This window comes from Hippopotamus amphibius, chromosome 11, assembly GCF_030028045.1.
Source record: "Hippopotamus amphibius kiboko isolate mHipAmp2 chromosome 11, mHipAmp2.hap2, whole genome shotgun sequence".
Classification (NCBI taxonomy): Eukaryota; Metazoa; Chordata; class Mammalia; order Artiodactyla; family Hippopotamidae; genus Hippopotamus; species Hippopotamus amphibius.
The window spans coordinates 24004797-24022041 of NC_080196.1; the positions used below are offsets into that span (position 1 = coordinate 24004797).

Genomic DNA, 17245 nt, shown 5'->3' on the forward strand with positions numbered 1-17245 from the left:
AAGGATCCACTTGGTTTTCCTTCCTTCCCCAGAAATTGCTCTTGGATTTTTCCTTTTTTGGTCACTCTCCCTACTCCTCCCTTCTACCCACCCTCACGTAAATCCCTTCCCTAAGCTACTCTGCAGGGCTGGTGGGATCAGCTAGAATCGATGTGCCTGCATCTCCTGCAGCTCAGGTGATCTGTGAGCTCTGCCTTCCCCAGCGTGCCACTGCACAGGACCTACCCTGTACCCCATGGTGTTTTATATTCAGAGTACTCCGCTCGTATTTCACTTAACACCAACAAGACTGAAAACCACAATCCACAAAGGCTGGTATTAATGAATCTTCAAAGACAGCTGATAATAGCTGGGGTGTTTTTTAACAAAGTGTCCAAACACACCAGGGGTTAAATATGTCTCTTTCCACTGTTTATTATTAATGTACAAAATATACAAAACCAAAAGAAAAAGAAATGACTCATCCTCAAATCCATTGTGGCTCTAACCCAAGACCCTGCACAAAACCCAACCAATCCACTGTTTTCATAGAAAACAACTGATGCTGAGACAGGTGAAGGAGAGGGCTGGGAGAGGGCAGGTCCTCCTACCGAATCCATCCAGGAAGGCACCTGGTGGGGATTCAGAGGTGGCTGACAGGGCAAGGGGCTGGAGGCCTCACACCCGCAAGGTTGCAGGTGGGGGCTAGGAGCGCGCTGACTCCCAGAGGCAGTGCATGTAGTGTGACTGTCAGGCCCGGCACGCCGGGCGTCCGCTGATGAAAAGCGGGTCTCCCTGAAGTGTTTTACAGTTTCCAGAATGAGCTGTGGGCAAGGCTGGACCACCACCAGTGGCCTCACCTCTGCCAGCTGAAACTTTTCACTGGATGCAGATGTGAATTTGCCATCATTGAACCTAGCAGACCCATGATGCAAACTTGGGTGTTCACGAAGACTGCAAAGTCTTACTTGAGAAAGGACTCAATGTAAAGCCTGTGCCAGGGGAGGAGTGGGGATGATGTGTTCCAGAACTCAAATCCAGCTTGATTGAGTCCTCTCAGTGCAGTGGGATACACAATACCCCTTTTACCATCTCCCCACCCCAGGAGGAAGCATGAACTTGGCTGGGATGATTTCATAAGTGCAGCTGATCCTGCGTCAGAGTTCTGTGTGCACGTGGAGGACCCACAGTAGGAGAGCAGAGGTGTTCTCCAGGATAACCAGCTTTAGGTTCTCAGGCATAAAGGGTAATAGCGGAAAGGGGCTTGGGATACAGGGCAAATCTCCTCAAAAAGTGAAGCCAACTGGGTCTCCTCTTCAGCAGTCCAGGGTACAGAATGTGTCCAGTCTCTCTCCTCCCCAGACTGGAGGAAAATATGTACATCAATGCGCACCAGTGATCAGAAAACCCCCAGGAACCCAGGCAGGTGGGCACTGAGGGGGCCGGCTCCTCATCAGCTGGGGAAAGGGGAAAATGGGCCTCACAGAAGCCATAAGAGGGTGGAAGGAGCAAGGCTGCAGTCCACAGGGGTGTGTGTGGGCAGGGCGGGCAGGTGGTCCCTAGGGCAGGGGGGGCCCATTGACACCCGGGTGGTAGAAGGCACAGTTGTTCTCATAGCGGCAGTTGCCCTTCATCATGAAATGTCGACAAACAGGGCGGTTTGACATGTCTGTGGGAATGATGGTGGAATGGTTAGATAGCAAATGGCTAAGAGCTCAATGCCACCCTCATCCCACCAGCCCAAGACATCCTGAGAACTGTCTTTCAGAGAGACCTAGTCTTAGGGACCTGGGGGAAGGGCAAAAGGTAGGAACTGCCACACATGCTGGGAACTGGGAACGAGGTGACATCATGTTCTCCCTGGCACACCCGGGATGGTGACGTTCCCCAGAAACTTGTATGGGACACCAAGAGCCATATGGGGGACAGGGAGCATCCTCACCTCCTCCATGACTGTGGCCTCCATCATGCCCTCGGTGGCCCCCTCCTCCATGGCCAGGGCCATCATGGCCACGGTGCTCATGAGGGGGTGGCCCTCGATGGTCGTGGCCTCGGTGACCAGGGACATCATGAGGCCGGTGGCCATGGGGCCCCCCATGTCCGGGACCTTCATGGGGCCGATGTCCACCACCAGCACCCATTCCTCCACTAGGGCCTTCATGGGGGCGATGTCCACTGCCTCCACCCATGCCACCGCCAGGGCCTTCGTGGGGGCGATGTCCACTGCCACCACCCATGCCACCGCCAGGGCCTTCGTGGGGGCGATGTCCCCCACCCATGCCCCCACCAGGGCCTTCGTGGGGGCGATGCCCACCGCCCATGCCACTGCCAGGGCCTTCATGGGGACGATGTCCGCTGCCGCTGCTCATGCCCCCACCAGGGCCTTCATGGGGACGATGCCCACCACCTCCAACCATGCCCCCACCAGGGCCCCCTCGTCCATTTGGGGGTCCTCCTCCAGAGCGACCTCCTCTGGCCCCTCGGAATGGAGGAGGAGGAGGAGGAGGTTCGTTTCCTCCTCGGCCACCACGGCCTCGATGGTACGGCCCAGGACCCGGTCCCGGGCCACCCCGCATCGGGCCACCCCGCATGGGGTCACCCGGGCCATCCCAGAAGGGATCGCCCCCCCGGGGAGGGGGTGGGGGACCCAGGAGACGTGGACCCACTGGCCCACCAGGGCCCCCAGGGCCTCCATGGGGACCTGTTGGGGGAAAAAAAAGGAAGAGAAACGAGAGAGACAGCATCAGCTACCTGTTACACCCAGGGACCGCCATCTCCCAACCCAAACCACCCCCGGCTTTGGTCAATCCTGTACTGTTACCAGGCCGAAGTCAAGCAGGCAAGCCCGTTCCGACCTCTCACTCATCACCTACCTGGCATAGGTCCCCCGGGGCCAGGGGGGAAGTGCTGCATGCCCTTGGGACCCCCAGGGCCTGCTGGTGGGAAACCATTGGCTATGGGACCAGGGCCTAAGAGTCCATGTGGCACTGTTAATGAAAAAGGAACGAAGCAGTCAGCAAGGTGATTCTAGAAGAGCGGCATGACGTCTTCCCGCTTAGGTGTGCCTCGCTGACCCCCCAGACCAACCTGGCAGAGCACTGACTCTCTGTCCGGTCTTCCCCTCCCACGTCTTGCCGCCTAGTGGCAATACCTCTGGCTCCCCCAATTCCACTGCAGCCAGCCCTCCTCGCCCAGGCCCCGGGGCTGGCCCGGAGCATTACCCAGCATCTGCTTGATCTTGTCTGAATAGTCTGGTTGCTTCAGCAGTTCCTCTGAGGGATGACTGTTAGGGCTACCCTGTAAGGCAAGATCATTAAGGGACAAGGTCAACAGAGAATAAGGGTAACATCCAGCAGAGAAGGGAGAGCCCAAGGAGGAAGCAAGTGCGAAGGTGAGCAGGAAGGGAATAAAGAGAAATGGACACGGTGGGGAAGAGGAAGGAGGCTCGTACCATGATGGAGGTGAGGATCTCCTGCACATTGATGCCTCCTCCTCCAGGACCCTGGGGGCTCTTCCCGGCACCCATGCTCCCCATGAGATTGGCCAGAACAGGAGGCAACTTGGAACCACCTGCCCCATCGGGTGAGCCACCGGCCCCCCCAGGCTCCAGGCTCTCAACATATGGGGTCTCATCCATGGAACATTCCTGAAAGCACAGAACAATCAGGACCAACAAAGAATGAAGAGACAGTCTCACATGAAAGATGCATTAATATCAAGCACAACCTCCATCACCACAGGACTCACCTCATCTAAGGGGATGAGTTTTGGGGGGATAGGCTCATAGGGCTCAGGATCAGGCTCGTGAGGACTAGCGGGAACGCCGCAGGTGGTAGAAAAAGAAGAGTGACAGTCAAATGATTTATTCAGGCCCTGACTTTCTTCCTAACCCCCACCCCCTTCTAATCACCCCAGGGCACGTTCTCCTCAAGGGCTCACTACCGCAGGGAGGGAACCCCATCCCGCTCACCTCTCCTTGTTCAGGAAGAGCTCCTGAAGGATCCCCTTCTCCCGCTCAGCCTGGATGTATCGCTCCTGGCTGTTGCTTCCAGGGGTGACGAGAGGCGAGGGCAGCACCAGGGGCCGGGGGCACACCCAGGGCACCTTCTCCTCCATGTTGTCGTGGCTCAGACGCCGGGCCGTCTCAAACGCGTGTCGGTCTGACAGTATCTCTCGCTTAGCTGCCTCGCCAAAGTCCTTGATCTTGTTCACATTTACTACAGCCAAGGAGAAAAAACGCAAGAGGGAAAGTAAGCCCAACTGGGTCCTTTTTAAACTCTTTACACCCTTTACACCCCACCTGCTACAGACGAAACTAGATCTCTAACCTCGTTCAGTTTCATCCAGTTCAAAATAGAAATACTCTCTCAGTTTGCCCTCCTCAGGCCACGTCACAGTTTTCCTCTTCCTGCCCTTCCGCGTCAGCTGGTTAGGATCTCCGGGACTCTCCACTGGCTTCGCATCCAGAGCTCCTGGCTCCAAAGAGGCTGTAAGCAGAAGTGGTTTCAGACCAGATCCTTCCTTTCAGAAAACCCCCAAACCCAAACCAGTTTCTAGACTTACCGGTATCCATGAGCTCTGGGACTTCAACAGGGGGGACTGGGGTTCCTGGACGTTCTGTGTCCACAGCCTCAGAAGGAGGTGCTGGCTCTGGGGAAGAAGGTTTGGCTGTGCTTGGTTCTGTGCTCGTTTTCCCTTCAAATGGGCTTGGCTATTGTGAAAGAAAAAGAAGTTAATGAGCTGACAGGAAAGGCAAGGTCCAGGCAAGGCAACTGGTCTAGGGTCCTGGGCAGGATCCCCCCGCAGCTCCTATAAAGGAAGACTCTGTCTCTGACAGTGCTCTGCCACCACCGGGCTACGTCTGAGACACAGCTCCTCCTGCCCTCCCCCAGCATCCCAGCTGCTGGGCCCCTCCTTCACCTGTACCTTTTCTACCTGGTCACTGGCACCTACTGCTCCAGGCCCATACCTTGGCAGCTGTGGGTGACAGCACCTTCTTCTTCTTTTTAATTTTGATGCCTGGAACAGGGGCTGAATTAAGTGCATCCAGAAAGCCCAGGCCTTCCATAGCTACAAAAGAAAACAGCATAAAATAGAATCATCAGATCTCCTTCATAATCCTATTCCCATAGACAAAATCTGGGCAGAAAATTGACCCTGCCTCAACTTTGGACACAAGAGGTTCAAGGTGACCAGGAAACACATGTAGGATTCACACCAGAAACTCCTGTCATGATTGTTTCTTTTAAAGGCAGGCAAGCTGTGGTTGTGGATATGAATCAGAGCTCAGGTAACTGACAACGTCAGCCCCCAAGAATGTGACAACCGGGAGCGCCGCCACCAGTCTCTGAACAGCACGCCTCCCTACTTCATCTCTAACACCACCTCTAAGCAACGCCATGAAGGACTCCTGTGAAGGAAGTTCCAGGGAAGCAAACTTAAAGGACACCAAGAAACCAAACGAAAATGAAGGAAAATGCTTCATTTCCATGAAAAGAGTTTGCTCCCAAGTCAAAGCACATCCCCCCACGTCAGACTCACGCTGTGGCGGGATGATCTTCACTTTGATCTCTTTGGTGGCATTGGGCGTCGTATTGAGCGGCTTGTACTTCTTCTCTGCAGGGGGTGCAGCGTCTCCTGGGGCAGCTGTGGAACTGTGAGAAATGGACCGGTCAACAACTTCAGCCTCGCCCCTTCTTTTTCCCTCACCTTCGCAGACCCAGCCCATTCAGAAACGCAGTATGTGGTCCACACCTCTGGCGCTTGAGGGGGATGGGTTTAAGGTTGTACTTGTCAGAAACCACCACTGCACTGGCATTCTTCTTCACGGGCACCAAAGATGGGGTCTCCAGCTCTAGTCCTGGGGGAAAAGACACGGTGTTAGGGCTGGACTCACTCCACCCTCTTCCTGCCTCTTCCTCCCTTAACCTTCCAGCCTTATACACCTCCACAGCGCTTCACCCACCAGTCTTCCCTCTTCTACAGACTTACAGTGCTATTAAGTCCAGCTCTTCCACCATAAGGCCCGGGCCGTGCACCTACCCACAGACCCTGCAGAGGCCACACGGCAGCCTTACCGGTGGAGCGGAACTTGGCATGACTGGGCGCTGTGGTTCGGAGAGACTTGGGTTTCTCCCTCTTCTTCTCTGGGGCCTCCTCAGCCCGAGTCTCAGCCTTCACCTCAGTCAACGGTCGCTCAGGAGGGGTGGTTCGACTCTTCCCCTCTTCTTTCCGTTTCTTCTTATCTTTCTCTGTTGTGGGAAAACAGCAGAAAAGGATTTTGTTTAGATAAAGAGGAAGACTGTCAGTCAGAGGTAAAAAGCAGCCTAGAGACAAGGAAGGCCACATCCCAGTGGGAAAGAAACACAAGGGACAAAGGCCAAGATGCTTACCAGCAGGCTGGGCACTGCTCTGGGAGCGGATGACAGCCATCCAGTCGCTAACAAGGACTGAGGCCAATTTCCGGAGCTCTGAAAGTGAGAGGAAGGGGACATGCCTAAATAACATAAGATAAACTGAATCACAGAGTTGTCCTCTATTCAGATAACTTTCAACCCTGATGCCAGTATAACACTGGGGGTGGGGGGGGCAAAAAGAAGGAACATTAAAGTATGTTGTAAAAACTACACTAGTTGCTTTACGTACATCTCATTTAATTGTTATTACAACCTGAAGATTTTTAATCTCCCTTTATAGACAAAGAAGCATGGAGATTAAAGTCACAAACTAGAAGATGGCAGAATGAACCTAACGCCCATGCTCTTCCGCTAACCACTTATTACAATAAAATCAGGAGAAAGGCAGGCAGCGTTCAAGTATCTGAAGGGCTACTAGATTTAAAAAGAAACTGTACATTGCCCCAAAGGCAAACTTAATGCAAAATTTCAAGGAGGCAGACTTAGATCCTCATAAAAAAGATTTTCCAGGCAACCTTTTTTCCTGGAATGTCACTAGTGATGACAGCTTGTAAAAATTAAGTGTTGCCAGAAAAAAAAAATTAAGTGTTACAAGAGTGAAAAAAGAACTTAAAACCAGACCGATTTAGATAAAGGAAGCAGAGTCTATCTAGAGAAAAAAGATGGTCAGAGAATTTAAAGATAAAAAACAGGATTTATTTCTAAATATATGGAAACATGCCTTTATTGCTCTTTCCTTCTTTCTGTACTTGGCAAATAGTATCTCCTCTGCCGGACCTATCTTCTTGCCAACATTTCCACTGTGGTGGCTCATTTAATAATGACACTATTGTAGAACATTAAAACTTAACTTTTTAAAACAGTCACACAATTGCCAATTTCTATACCTAATGCAATATGAACCCCAATACATCCCCAATGGAAGAATATCCTAAAACCTTTTTGGAGCAATTGATACTATGGTCTAGTGACACTTAACTACAGTCAATAAGGAATGTACAAATTTCAGTATCTCAAGGAAGCAAAGAACAATAAGTAAGTCCATATTCAAAGAAGGCAACACAAGCCAGCTGGAACAAGGACCAAATACATCTCAGTGAAGAAACAAAAGATGGGCAATGATTTAATGGGATCTTCTGTGTTATAGGTTATCCTACAAAGCTACTCTGAGATGTCAGAAAAATAGTGAAGTGCTTATTATATAAAAGGACCTAAAAACAGAATTAATAGAACTAAAAGAATAGAAAGCTAGGGAATGTTTTTCACTTAAACAATGCTGTGAGTTGAAACAAAATCAGGATCCTTTATCCTGGAAAATGTTCCCAGGGTTTTCTCCTGTAGCTAAAGGAACTACCGATAGGCTTGCCCAGGCCTAGATACTCCCTTCACACCAAATGGCCAAAGCCTCTTTCCAAAGGGACCTAGCACATCATTCCCCATAGACAAAGAGCAAGCCTGTATGCTGATCAGGGGGTCGGCTCTGCTATAACACTGCTGACTTGCGGAAAACTAGTATCTTGTGCTCCTGGTTTATGCCTTGGGTATAAAATCTTTGGGTGAACTCTTGGATATAAACCCTTTTCTTCTCTAAAGAAAAGCCTGTGACTTTCTGGAGCCAAGCTGTGTCTTCAAGCCAGAACTGTATGGCCCTTGCCAGGAGCTCCAAAACCCTCTGTCTTAGAAAAGGAAAGAATCTGAAGCTATCAAAGCTATGATACACTCCAGGACTCAGAATTCTGCCCATGCCCTATAGCAGGGTGTTTATTGCTAGAAGGAGCATATCTGTTGTTAGGAAAACAGACATTGAGGGTCCCAGAATATGTTTATTCAGAAAAACAGAAGTAAATGATGACAAGACATTCTAGGATGACACTACCTCCCCCAAAGAATTTTAAGTGTGTGCCTTTTACACCGAGAGATCCTAAGAAACGAAGGTAACTGAGTGGAACTAACGAGAGGCGGCCCAGGACGGAGAGGAAAGGACTGGCCCCTACCTTCATCCTCACTCGACTTGCTCAGCTGCTTCACCAGTTTGGCTGTGTTGTTCTGTGAGAGAAGCAGAGCAGCAGGACAGTAAGTGCCAGGAGGAAGAGCAACCCAGGCAGAGCTGACCACCCCCACCAACTCCCTCGCTCTCGCAACAGCCGCTAACGCTGAGATGGACTTCCTCTCTCACAAAGCCCGTGGAGACCTAGTCTCACTCCCTAAAACAACCCAGGTAGGTAGGTTCAATCACTCCCATTTTACAGATTCAAAAACTAAGGCTTAGATATATAAAGTGCCCCACGTCACACACCTATTACAGGAGATAAATTTGAACCAAATCTTGATTCCAAATTCCTACTTTTTTCTACCATTTTACCTCACAGGCCCAAGATTGTAGCCGCATCAGAGTCAAGGTGAGTTTTTCATCTGTTAGGCGAAACCAAAAAGGAAGAACCAGGATTGTAAAAACTGAAGGTACCTGCTTGAGATGGTCAACAGTGAGTGGCAGGTGCTGCAGGGTCAGCAGAATTTGCTGCAAGAGGGGAATGTTATTGGTCGTCTTCGAATACGTCAGCCAGTTGTTGAGAAGCTTGTAACCACCAACATCAATAAACCTGCAGGCAGGGAGGAGGATCTGTGATGCCCTTCCTGGGTCTTGGGAGTATGCCCCACGTTCTCAGTGCCCCATCAATAACCCAGGAACCCCGTGCCTCACTTCTCCCCCACCCCACCCTTCACCCCCGCCTTCCAATTACCCTGCCACCCAGGTCCCCACTTACTTGACCAATATTTCTGGTGAACGGGTCTGCAGGAGAATGTTCAAGTAAGTGCATCGACTCACCATCTTTCGTGCTTCCTTCATCAGACTGTAAGAGAGGAGTTAAGGTTAGAAATGAAGCAGCCAGAGAGCACCCCTTCTTTGAGCAGAAGAGTCCCTAATCTGGAGGAGTACCTAGAGATCCCTTATGACTTGGGACTTCGCTACTGGGTGGGGGAATCGCATGGGCCCCTGGGAGGATGGGGTGAATCAGGGTTGATGTGGAAACCCCCAGAAGGATGGAACACAACGAAGGAGATGCACTGAAGTCTCTGATCTGGGGAGGTGAGTGTCACTGCTTTCCTAACACACAGGACACATTTAATTCTGAAGCCCTGGCCTTCAACTACCATCTCTTAGGACTGGCTTAGTCACTCACTTTCTCCTGGAAAACTTGAGGATCCCTGAAGGAAAATGACACTTGGGGTATGTAGGACACAACCCAAAACAGAACTGAGAATCCTGTCACCTGGCTCCCCTGCTTCCTTCCTTCCCTTGGGACTGTGGATCTCCAAATATCCAGATGCCATTATGGCCAGGGACCAAGGGGTCATCTTTTCCTGTCACTAGTTCTAATATAACTGGATTTGAATCCCATTCCTCTCAGGGAACACTCTTTGTTATCTGCCTTAATTACAGTCATATTACAATACACAATAACCTCCATTCACAATGCATTCAAAGGGTACAGACTCACCTGAAGATCTTTGAAATCCCATCCACACTCTTGACTTCCCCATCTCGGTTAAGGAAGCTATCCAGGCCCTTGAGAAGCTCTTTGGGGTCTATGGGACCCGAACCCATGATCGAGGTTTTCTAAGATAAGAGGAGAAAACAAACCCACAGAATAAATGGGTGGCAAGGACAGCCCCAGCTGTCCTCTAATAAATTCCATCTCTACATTTGACAAATTATTAGTGACTAATTATTCAGTCTACACTCAACAGCACTCACCATCACCTAGATAAGAAAAATCGACACCGACCACTATCTCTACTGAGAAAACAGTGCTGGCAAGTGAAGCACTGTGTTAATACCTGACTGAAGGGGACGACAATCAGACTGGAGGACACCTCTCCTCTCGCTCCCAGTTACGTCCTTCCTAGGACAGCTGAACTTCACCAGATTGTATCAGAGTTAAGATTCACATTTCCAAAACAAACACTCAACTCTCCAAGGCATTTTTGCTTATTAGGTCCCGTTTTCTCCTTCGTTGCTAATGAATCTAGCTTAAAAAAAAAAAAAATCTATAGCTTGGTAAGAAATAGGCCAATCATGGGTGTTGGGCTAAGCATCTTCCAAGAGTCAATTCCCTTCTGTCTTAGCCCATCAAGAGTCAACAGGTAGCAGGCGATGTTCTGCTTGCACTAGGAGACAACAGGCTAAAGGTGGAGCTCAAAGAGAAAGAAACAAAACTTGAAAACAGAACCTCTCCCCCACGGGAGTTCGGGGTGGCTCCCAGAAATAGAGACAAATGGAGGCAAAGAAAATCAAGCAGGTCCTCCGAAGCCTTGAAAAAATGTCACTCATTAACCAAACACTGCACAAGTTTTTATTGTTTCAAAGTTAAGGGCAACATTGGTTTGTGGTTTCAGAAGCAAAGTTGTGAATCCGACTCCCACTCCCCACCTAAATCACAACTGCCGCCCAACATCCCCAAGGAGGGCCTGAAATTAGAAACCATGGAGCCAAAAGGAATAGAACAAATAAAACTAGAAGCAGGGAAAATGCCATTAAATCTTAAGTAGCTACTTTAGACCAGGTTAGAAAAGAAGTTAATTAAAAGCTAAACACAGCTGTTAAGGAACAGAGACATGTGAAGCAATTTCTAGGCCAGAACCCAAGTTCAAGAGAGGTAATTTAGAATCAATATGGTTCTAATTAGGATTTTTATCCACAACGCCTCTAAACAGTGGCTTCTGAGAAGCAGAAAAGAAAGCTACCTTAGCAAGAGCGACATTTGGGAAATAAGACAAACACTGGGTAGGAAAGAGGCAAGAAGAAAGCCTCCTGCATCCCGCATCTAGTACAGAGATAAAAGACAGGAGCCAGGCAGAAGGGTGATAAAATCAGTGTTTTACAAAGATGATTATATTTTCTGCAGAAAACAGGTCTCTTATAAGATCATGTCAATTAGTTCTATTGTTCTCAAGCTAAAAGAGAAAACCAAGCATAACAATCTCAATCTTTTAATTCTCCCAACAAAAAAGTCAATATATTTCTACATTTACAGGTCCTAACAACCTAGGCCAAGAAGAGACAGAGGGCCGGGGGTCGGGGTGGGGGGGGGGGGGGGAGGTGGGGGGATGGTTACAACTTAAGTTCCTGAGATCATAACCTGTGGGCTGAATACAGCGAGAGGAGATAAGCTAAGAAATACTAGGAGTTGAGCATATCTGGGTTAACTGTGCTGTTGCTGCTGCTGCCCTGGAATCTCCACGAGGACAAGCAGAATCTAAGGTCAGAGGAAAAAACATTCCAGTCCAATATCAGATAAATTAGAAGTCCACAGGCAAAATCCACTTAAATGTGGTGATTCTTATACACAGAGACACAGACACTGGGATACAAGAATTTTCCCCAGGTACTAAGAAACTATAAAGTGATATATAGACACTATAAGGAGAGACAGAAATGCAATAAAGGGATACATAAAACAGATTTCCCATCTGCTGGAGACTGGAAAAGCAACGAGTGAATCCAAAGTAACAATATATATCATCAGTAACCAAAATATATGCAATTTGACAAAAAGCTTTCAATTAAACGTCACCTCAAACCAATGTCTCCTAAATACAGCTGGCCCCTCAGATTCAAACCCAGAGCTGAATACACAGCACCCTGGATAAGTCCCATTTGCACATCCACCTACCAGTCAACAGGCCTGCTAACCAACTTCCTTCAGAAACAAAAACTGTCACCTGAGCTCAAATGTTCCTTTGCTTAAGAGAGTGGGAGACAAGAGAATAACCACCTTTAGAGAGAAAAGAAACCAGTGAGTACACAGCTAAATTCTGTCCAGCGCCTTCTGCTGCGAATGGGACCCAAGGACAACTTTTTAATTCCCATTCATAACAAAAAGAATAAAAGATATTAATAGTCTAGGAAAACTAGAAGACAAGCAGAAGAAATGTTAAATATTCATTTTCCACTACAGTTTTCCTATTACTTATATTCTGGAAATATAATTAACGAAACTAAATTTTGTCTCACAAGCACCAGTCATGTGGTTTTAAAATGTAAGTGGGTTTGTTCACGAGGGCTTTCCTCCAGGCAGATTAGTTTTCGCTCATTTAAAATTAAGGACCCCAAGTGTTTTACAACCTATTTCCTTATTTTGAAGTCGGTACATTTAGAAAGAAGTTCCAAGGCACTCAAGTGGAAAGGAATGAAGAGCCTAAATTCCTGGCACAGGCCTACAGCACAAAAGGCAAATGAGTTTACCAGGGAAGGAGAGGCAGGGACCAGGTGTCATAACATATCTGGAGCCTGGAATGAAAGCCGAAGGAAGCTTTCTGAAACCAAAAATAATCCAGGCCATGATATGTTTTAATTTCCTTGCAGGCAGAACATACAGGGGGAGGAGGGGGGAAGCAACCCCTGGCATTCTCTCTACCTTATGCTACAGCTGGGCTCTCCTTATGGAGGATGTTGCTGGCAGACACAAGGCACTGGGGAATGTTCTACCTTTTTTACCAGAGATAAAGTTACATCCAGAAGTGACACCAACTCCTGCCTCCAAAAATAAATAAGGTGAAAAATATCTAGCTTGGCTAAAGTTATTCCATACCCATCACCAATGAAACAGAACTGAATTGGTTCAGGACATAAATTCTACGCAAGTTAAAAAACAATCACAACAATCTTCTAACAAAGGAGGAAGGTGTTCAAGTTTACCTTAACTTTAAGGCCTTAGCACTCCTGGAAATGAATTGCTTTGTAGCTTACATTCCCCCGCTTCCTTTCCACGATAATTGAGGCATTTCCTAGCCTGACTCTATAGTGGACTGAATTATGTCTCTCAGGTGATTCACAAGCACTTCTCTTCCAATAAATAGTAAGCCCCTCCCCCTCAAAATCATTCCAAAACTTGGTAGCACATGCCCTCCCCAAATGCTTATTTGCCTTCCAATAAGGGTGTAAAATCACCCCTCACCCCTGTCCTCATAGGACAGGATCCCAGGATAGAAGTCTGGCCACAAACTACAAGGATCAGATTCTCCGACGTTCTCTGGATGGATGTGGTTTCCCTAGACGACCTTTTTCCCCATCTCCCATATTAATGTAGATCTTCTTTATTATAATCCCCTGCTCACTACAGCTCAGGAACCCCAGTGGGTAGAACGTTCAGCTCCCAAGGAAGGTATGCTGCAGAGGCACCTGGCAAACTGCTTAAAAGATAAAAAACTTGTGGTCAATAGGACATGTGGAAGAGTCCCTCCCATCCAATCCAGAAGTTTAAACAATAACTTGAGAAACCATACCCAGTAGAAAATTAGCCCTCAAGTCTCACCATTCACCACAGAACAGCTGTACAAAATGGCTTTCCAGTGCTGCCTAGAACCTTCACGCTTCAGGGTAGGACTTTAAAAAATGAAAAGTATATGGAGAATCTGATAAAGATTTGACTTTGAAAAAGTTGGAAGAAAGGTAAGAAAGGGACAGGACACCCAATACCACCCTCAGGTAGGGCATGGCTTTCTAACATGCACCAATTGCTACAGCACAGCACAAGTTGAAAAATGAAGAGGACATTATTTCCCCATTTTTTTTAAAGGAATTTCTTTTAGAAGGGCAGGAAAAAGAAATTCAAAAAGGGTGGCTCTTTGAAAAAAAGAAACGAAGGTTGTGAAATGTAATACCAGAAAGGTTTTGCTTACCAGAAACCGTAGCTTGAATCCCCCTGCCTTGAGTATACAACTGCCGCCTCCTTTCCTAAAGATTCACTTCTCATCCTAGTACCAATGTACAGGAGCTAAGCAACTGGAGAACGTGATACAGCACTGAACACAAAGAGCTTACCCCAAACCCAGAAGGGGGAATAAGGGCGATTACAGAAGAAAGTCCTCAAGTACCCACTCTCCCCCAGATTCTCATCATATAAAGCGACCAAACGCAGGAGGCCCAAGGACTGATTCCTGAGCAGAAACGGCACATTTCAGTGTCATTAGGCCCCAGTTGTCTATTCCAGTTAGTCTTTCACAAGCCCTTGTGTCTTCCTCCAGAATCCCCCAACACACACAGATAGACATACACACGCTCACACACTCCCCTCAAAAGCTTCCAGTTCTAAACTATAGCTGTTTTACTGGTTTTCCACCCCTGACAACTGAAGCGGGGAAAACTTCCAAACAGTAGTGATGAGTGAAAGACGGTGAAAATAAAAGCAACAGGCTCGGGATCGTTAAACACAAAAACTAGAGCCGCCCAAGGAGATGGACAGCTTTAAGACCTAATTCCTACAAGCTTTTTTCTTTTTAAGATAATGGCTATAAAAGGTTATATAGAAAATAAGGAACATGGCTTTTCCTGTCTAGCAGCAGCGTGCACAAGAGTCCAGAAGGCATCTGCTCAGGGGTGGAGTTTCAAGAGGGTGGAGAAGGGAGGAAGAAAGCTGATTACATCACCTTTCAATGCTGCTCCTCCCCCTTGACCAAGTTTCTAGGGCGGCCCTAAGCTCTGGATGGCAAAGGGGGAGAAAAACAACAAAGAAGCAGGGACGCCATTTTGTAATGGAGAAGAGGACTCAAACTTAAAAAGCTATCTCGGCTCTGCCGGTAGCCGTTTACACTAAAAAACACCCCCTTTTAGTAAAACAAAACAAAACAAAAACCCCAAAAGCAGCCCCCATTCTGAATAGTCTTTGACCTACTCTGAATCAGTAAGAGCAGTGTGAAAATAAAAGCAATTAAAGTATTAAAAAGAACAATTTTCTGCGGGGAAGAATTGAATTTGCAATTGAGGTTCAACCTGCTACTCTCGACCACCTCTCATCCTCCCTATAATGGGAAAGGGGGGAGGACTTGCACCCCCCTCAACAAATAGGGTTGAGGTGGGAGGACAGGAGAAAAATGGGTCAAGACACAACCTGCAACGCCGCTTGGAAGACAAAAGGACAAAGAAAGTCGCCATATTGAAGCAGGGAAGAAAAAAATTCCTTTTAACGACACAAATCTTTTAGAAAGCTAGCATTCAATTGCACTAAATGGCTTTTAAAATTATACTCCTGAATTCCACATTCCCCCAACCTTTCCACCCTCTATTTTAACTGTATTCCCCCCCACCAAAAAGTATCAAGTTAAAATGTTAACCACTCTTTTTTGCTTTTAAATAACCTATGCAATTTGCAACAATTACAAGACATTTTTTACCTCCCCAACTATTATCTTGTATGTATTGGCACTAAGATTATATTTTGTCCTGAATTAAGTGTCTTGCAATCTTTATTCCTAGATTGCCACCTATATTAACCACACAAATATACCCCAAGCAAATTACATTAAAATTGAGAGGAGTTAACAATCATTTTAAGTTATAGTCAACTATTACTTCTCTCTGCCCATCTCCTTACCCTGCAATCTTTATGTACAGATTGCTTATTAATCTGGCAAATTGAAAGGCGCCCTGCTTGTCTCACACACAAAGAAGTGGGACTTCTGGGCCACAAGATCCACCATCTTTTGTATGTGAGCTCATTAACCCTTTTGAAGACTGCTGCTAACGAGGAAGGTAACCATACCTCCTTATAAAAAGCAAACACTTATGGTTTTGGCAGTCTGGAAATTGGCTGGATTACCAAGGGTTAACCATCAAAATCTTAACTTGCGGGCCCTCCCGCCACCCTCTCCTTGCCTGCTGCAGAGCAGGGAAGAGGTAGGTGGTAGGAGAGAGAGAACACTGTTTAGACCCAAAGGCCCTTTTTAATGGAGAGTAAGTGACCGGATCGGTCCTTCTCCAGTCCTCTACTTGTTCTCTGGTCTCATTTCTTCCTCTCATTATTTTTGGTTTCACAAAGGGAAACGTTGATTTCTTGTTGCAAGGCTGGTTTTTGAAAATTCGACACTTACTATCCAATTTTTTTGCGACGTCAGCACCTCGGGCTCAGGGGGGGAGGGGGTTAAAATTTTGGAGAAAAAAAATAAAACAACCAACCAGGACCCAAACTCAATTATTTGGGGGGCCTCATTGGATCAAAAAGTCTCTTTAAAAAAAATAAAGGCCAACTCAGTATTCATTTCTCCCCCCACCCAACTCCATTGAGGGAGGGGGGTCGTAGAAAAAAAGTTCTGAGTGGATTAAAAAAAAGTAAACGCAGGATGAGTGAATTTGGGTGGGTTTGGGAAGGGAGGGTGGTTGATTATTTTTGAAGTTATGTGGTGACGGTCCTTCGGCCACAGATTTCAAGTCCCAGGCAGCGTGGGCTGGTGGGGTGGGCAAGATAGGTGGGAAGGGGCGGAAGACACAAGTGGTTGGGCTGGTGGCTGCTGTTTTCCCTTTCCCCCCTCTCTCAGGATCCTTTCAAGGGCTTAGATGTTGCTGCGGCTTGTTTCTTTTCTCCTCGTGGCCGGCCCGTCTTTCTCCGAGAAAATTCAAACCTGGGATAGAAGGAACACAAAGGAGAAAGATACAATCAGTACGGGTTGCTCTAAAACACCCAAAAGTACGATTTTGTTGTCCCCAAACACCTCCATGTCCCATTCCGAACACAGCCGCTTAATAAGACTCACGGCTTTCAACCAAGCCCTCGCCTAACCCGTTTCCCAGGCCAACCTGCCGAGCAAAATTTTACCCTCCAACCGACAAAATGCCCAGACTTACCTCTAAACGAACCCCAGAATGGCGGCTGCCTGCTCGGGCGGAGTATTTTATACCCGGACGCCGCCCAACGCGCCCAAACGTGCTAGTGAAACGCCCTTGTCGCGAGACATTGTGCGCGAGGCGTGAATTCATTGGTCGACCAGAAGAACAACTCGCCAACTGATTGGCTATCCTGCCTTAACCTCCACTCAGCCCCTTCCCCCGGGCACCTTCTTCCGCCTCCTTCCTG

The 17245-nt window shown here is 47.8% G+C and overlaps 1 protein-coding gene across 2 annotated transcripts; it reads right to left on the reverse strand.

Annotated features, from left to right (window-relative positions):
- Positions 1-402: 402 nt before the first annotated feature.
- Positions 403-17061, reverse strand: PPP1R10 (protein phosphatase 1 regulatory subunit 10). 2 transcript variants are annotated; one of them, XM_057700274.1, is made up of 20 exons: positions 17017-17061; positions 16266-16793; positions 9896-10014; positions 9161-9247; positions 8860-8995; positions 8390-8441; positions 6372-6449; positions 6057-6230; positions 5734-5839; positions 5521-5633; positions 4949-5049; positions 4543-4690; positions 4308-4466; positions 3950-4196; positions 3727-3790; positions 3431-3625; positions 3201-3276; positions 2853-2966; positions 1922-2680; positions 403-1648 (listed from the first exon to the last, which is right to left on the reverse strand). In XM_057700274.1, the coding sequence occupies exons 3-20, from the start codon at positions 10000-10002 to the stop codon at positions 1539-1541; spliced, it is 2826 nt and encodes a 941-aa protein (XP_057556257.1). In that variant the 5' UTR covers positions 10003-10014; positions 16266-16793; positions 17017-17061; the 3' UTR covers positions 403-1538. The 2 variants fall into 2 exon arrangements, with proteins under 2 accessions (XP_057556257.1, XP_057556258.1); XM_057700275.1 differs by lacking the exons at positions 16266-16793; positions 17017-17061 and adding an exon at positions 14079-14406.
- Positions 17062-17245: the final 184 nt, after the last annotated feature.

What these genes read in the sequence shown, in the direction of transcription:
- PPP1R10 (XM_057700274.1), bottom strand. Translation starts at nt 10,002, where the DNA reads ATGGGTTCGGGTCCCATAGACCCCAAAGAGCTTCTCAAGGGCCTGGAT. An exon ending in GGGATTTCAAAGATCTTCAG is followed by an intron (nt 9,248 to 9,895) that starts GTGAGTCTGTAC and finishes CCTCTCTTACAG; the next exon opens with TCTGATGAAGGAAGCACGAA. An exon ending in CAAGTCGAGTGAGGATGAAG is followed by an intron (nt 6,450 to 8,389) that starts GTAGGGGCCAGT and finishes TCTCACTTTCAG; the next exon opens with AGCTCCGGAAATTGGCCTCA.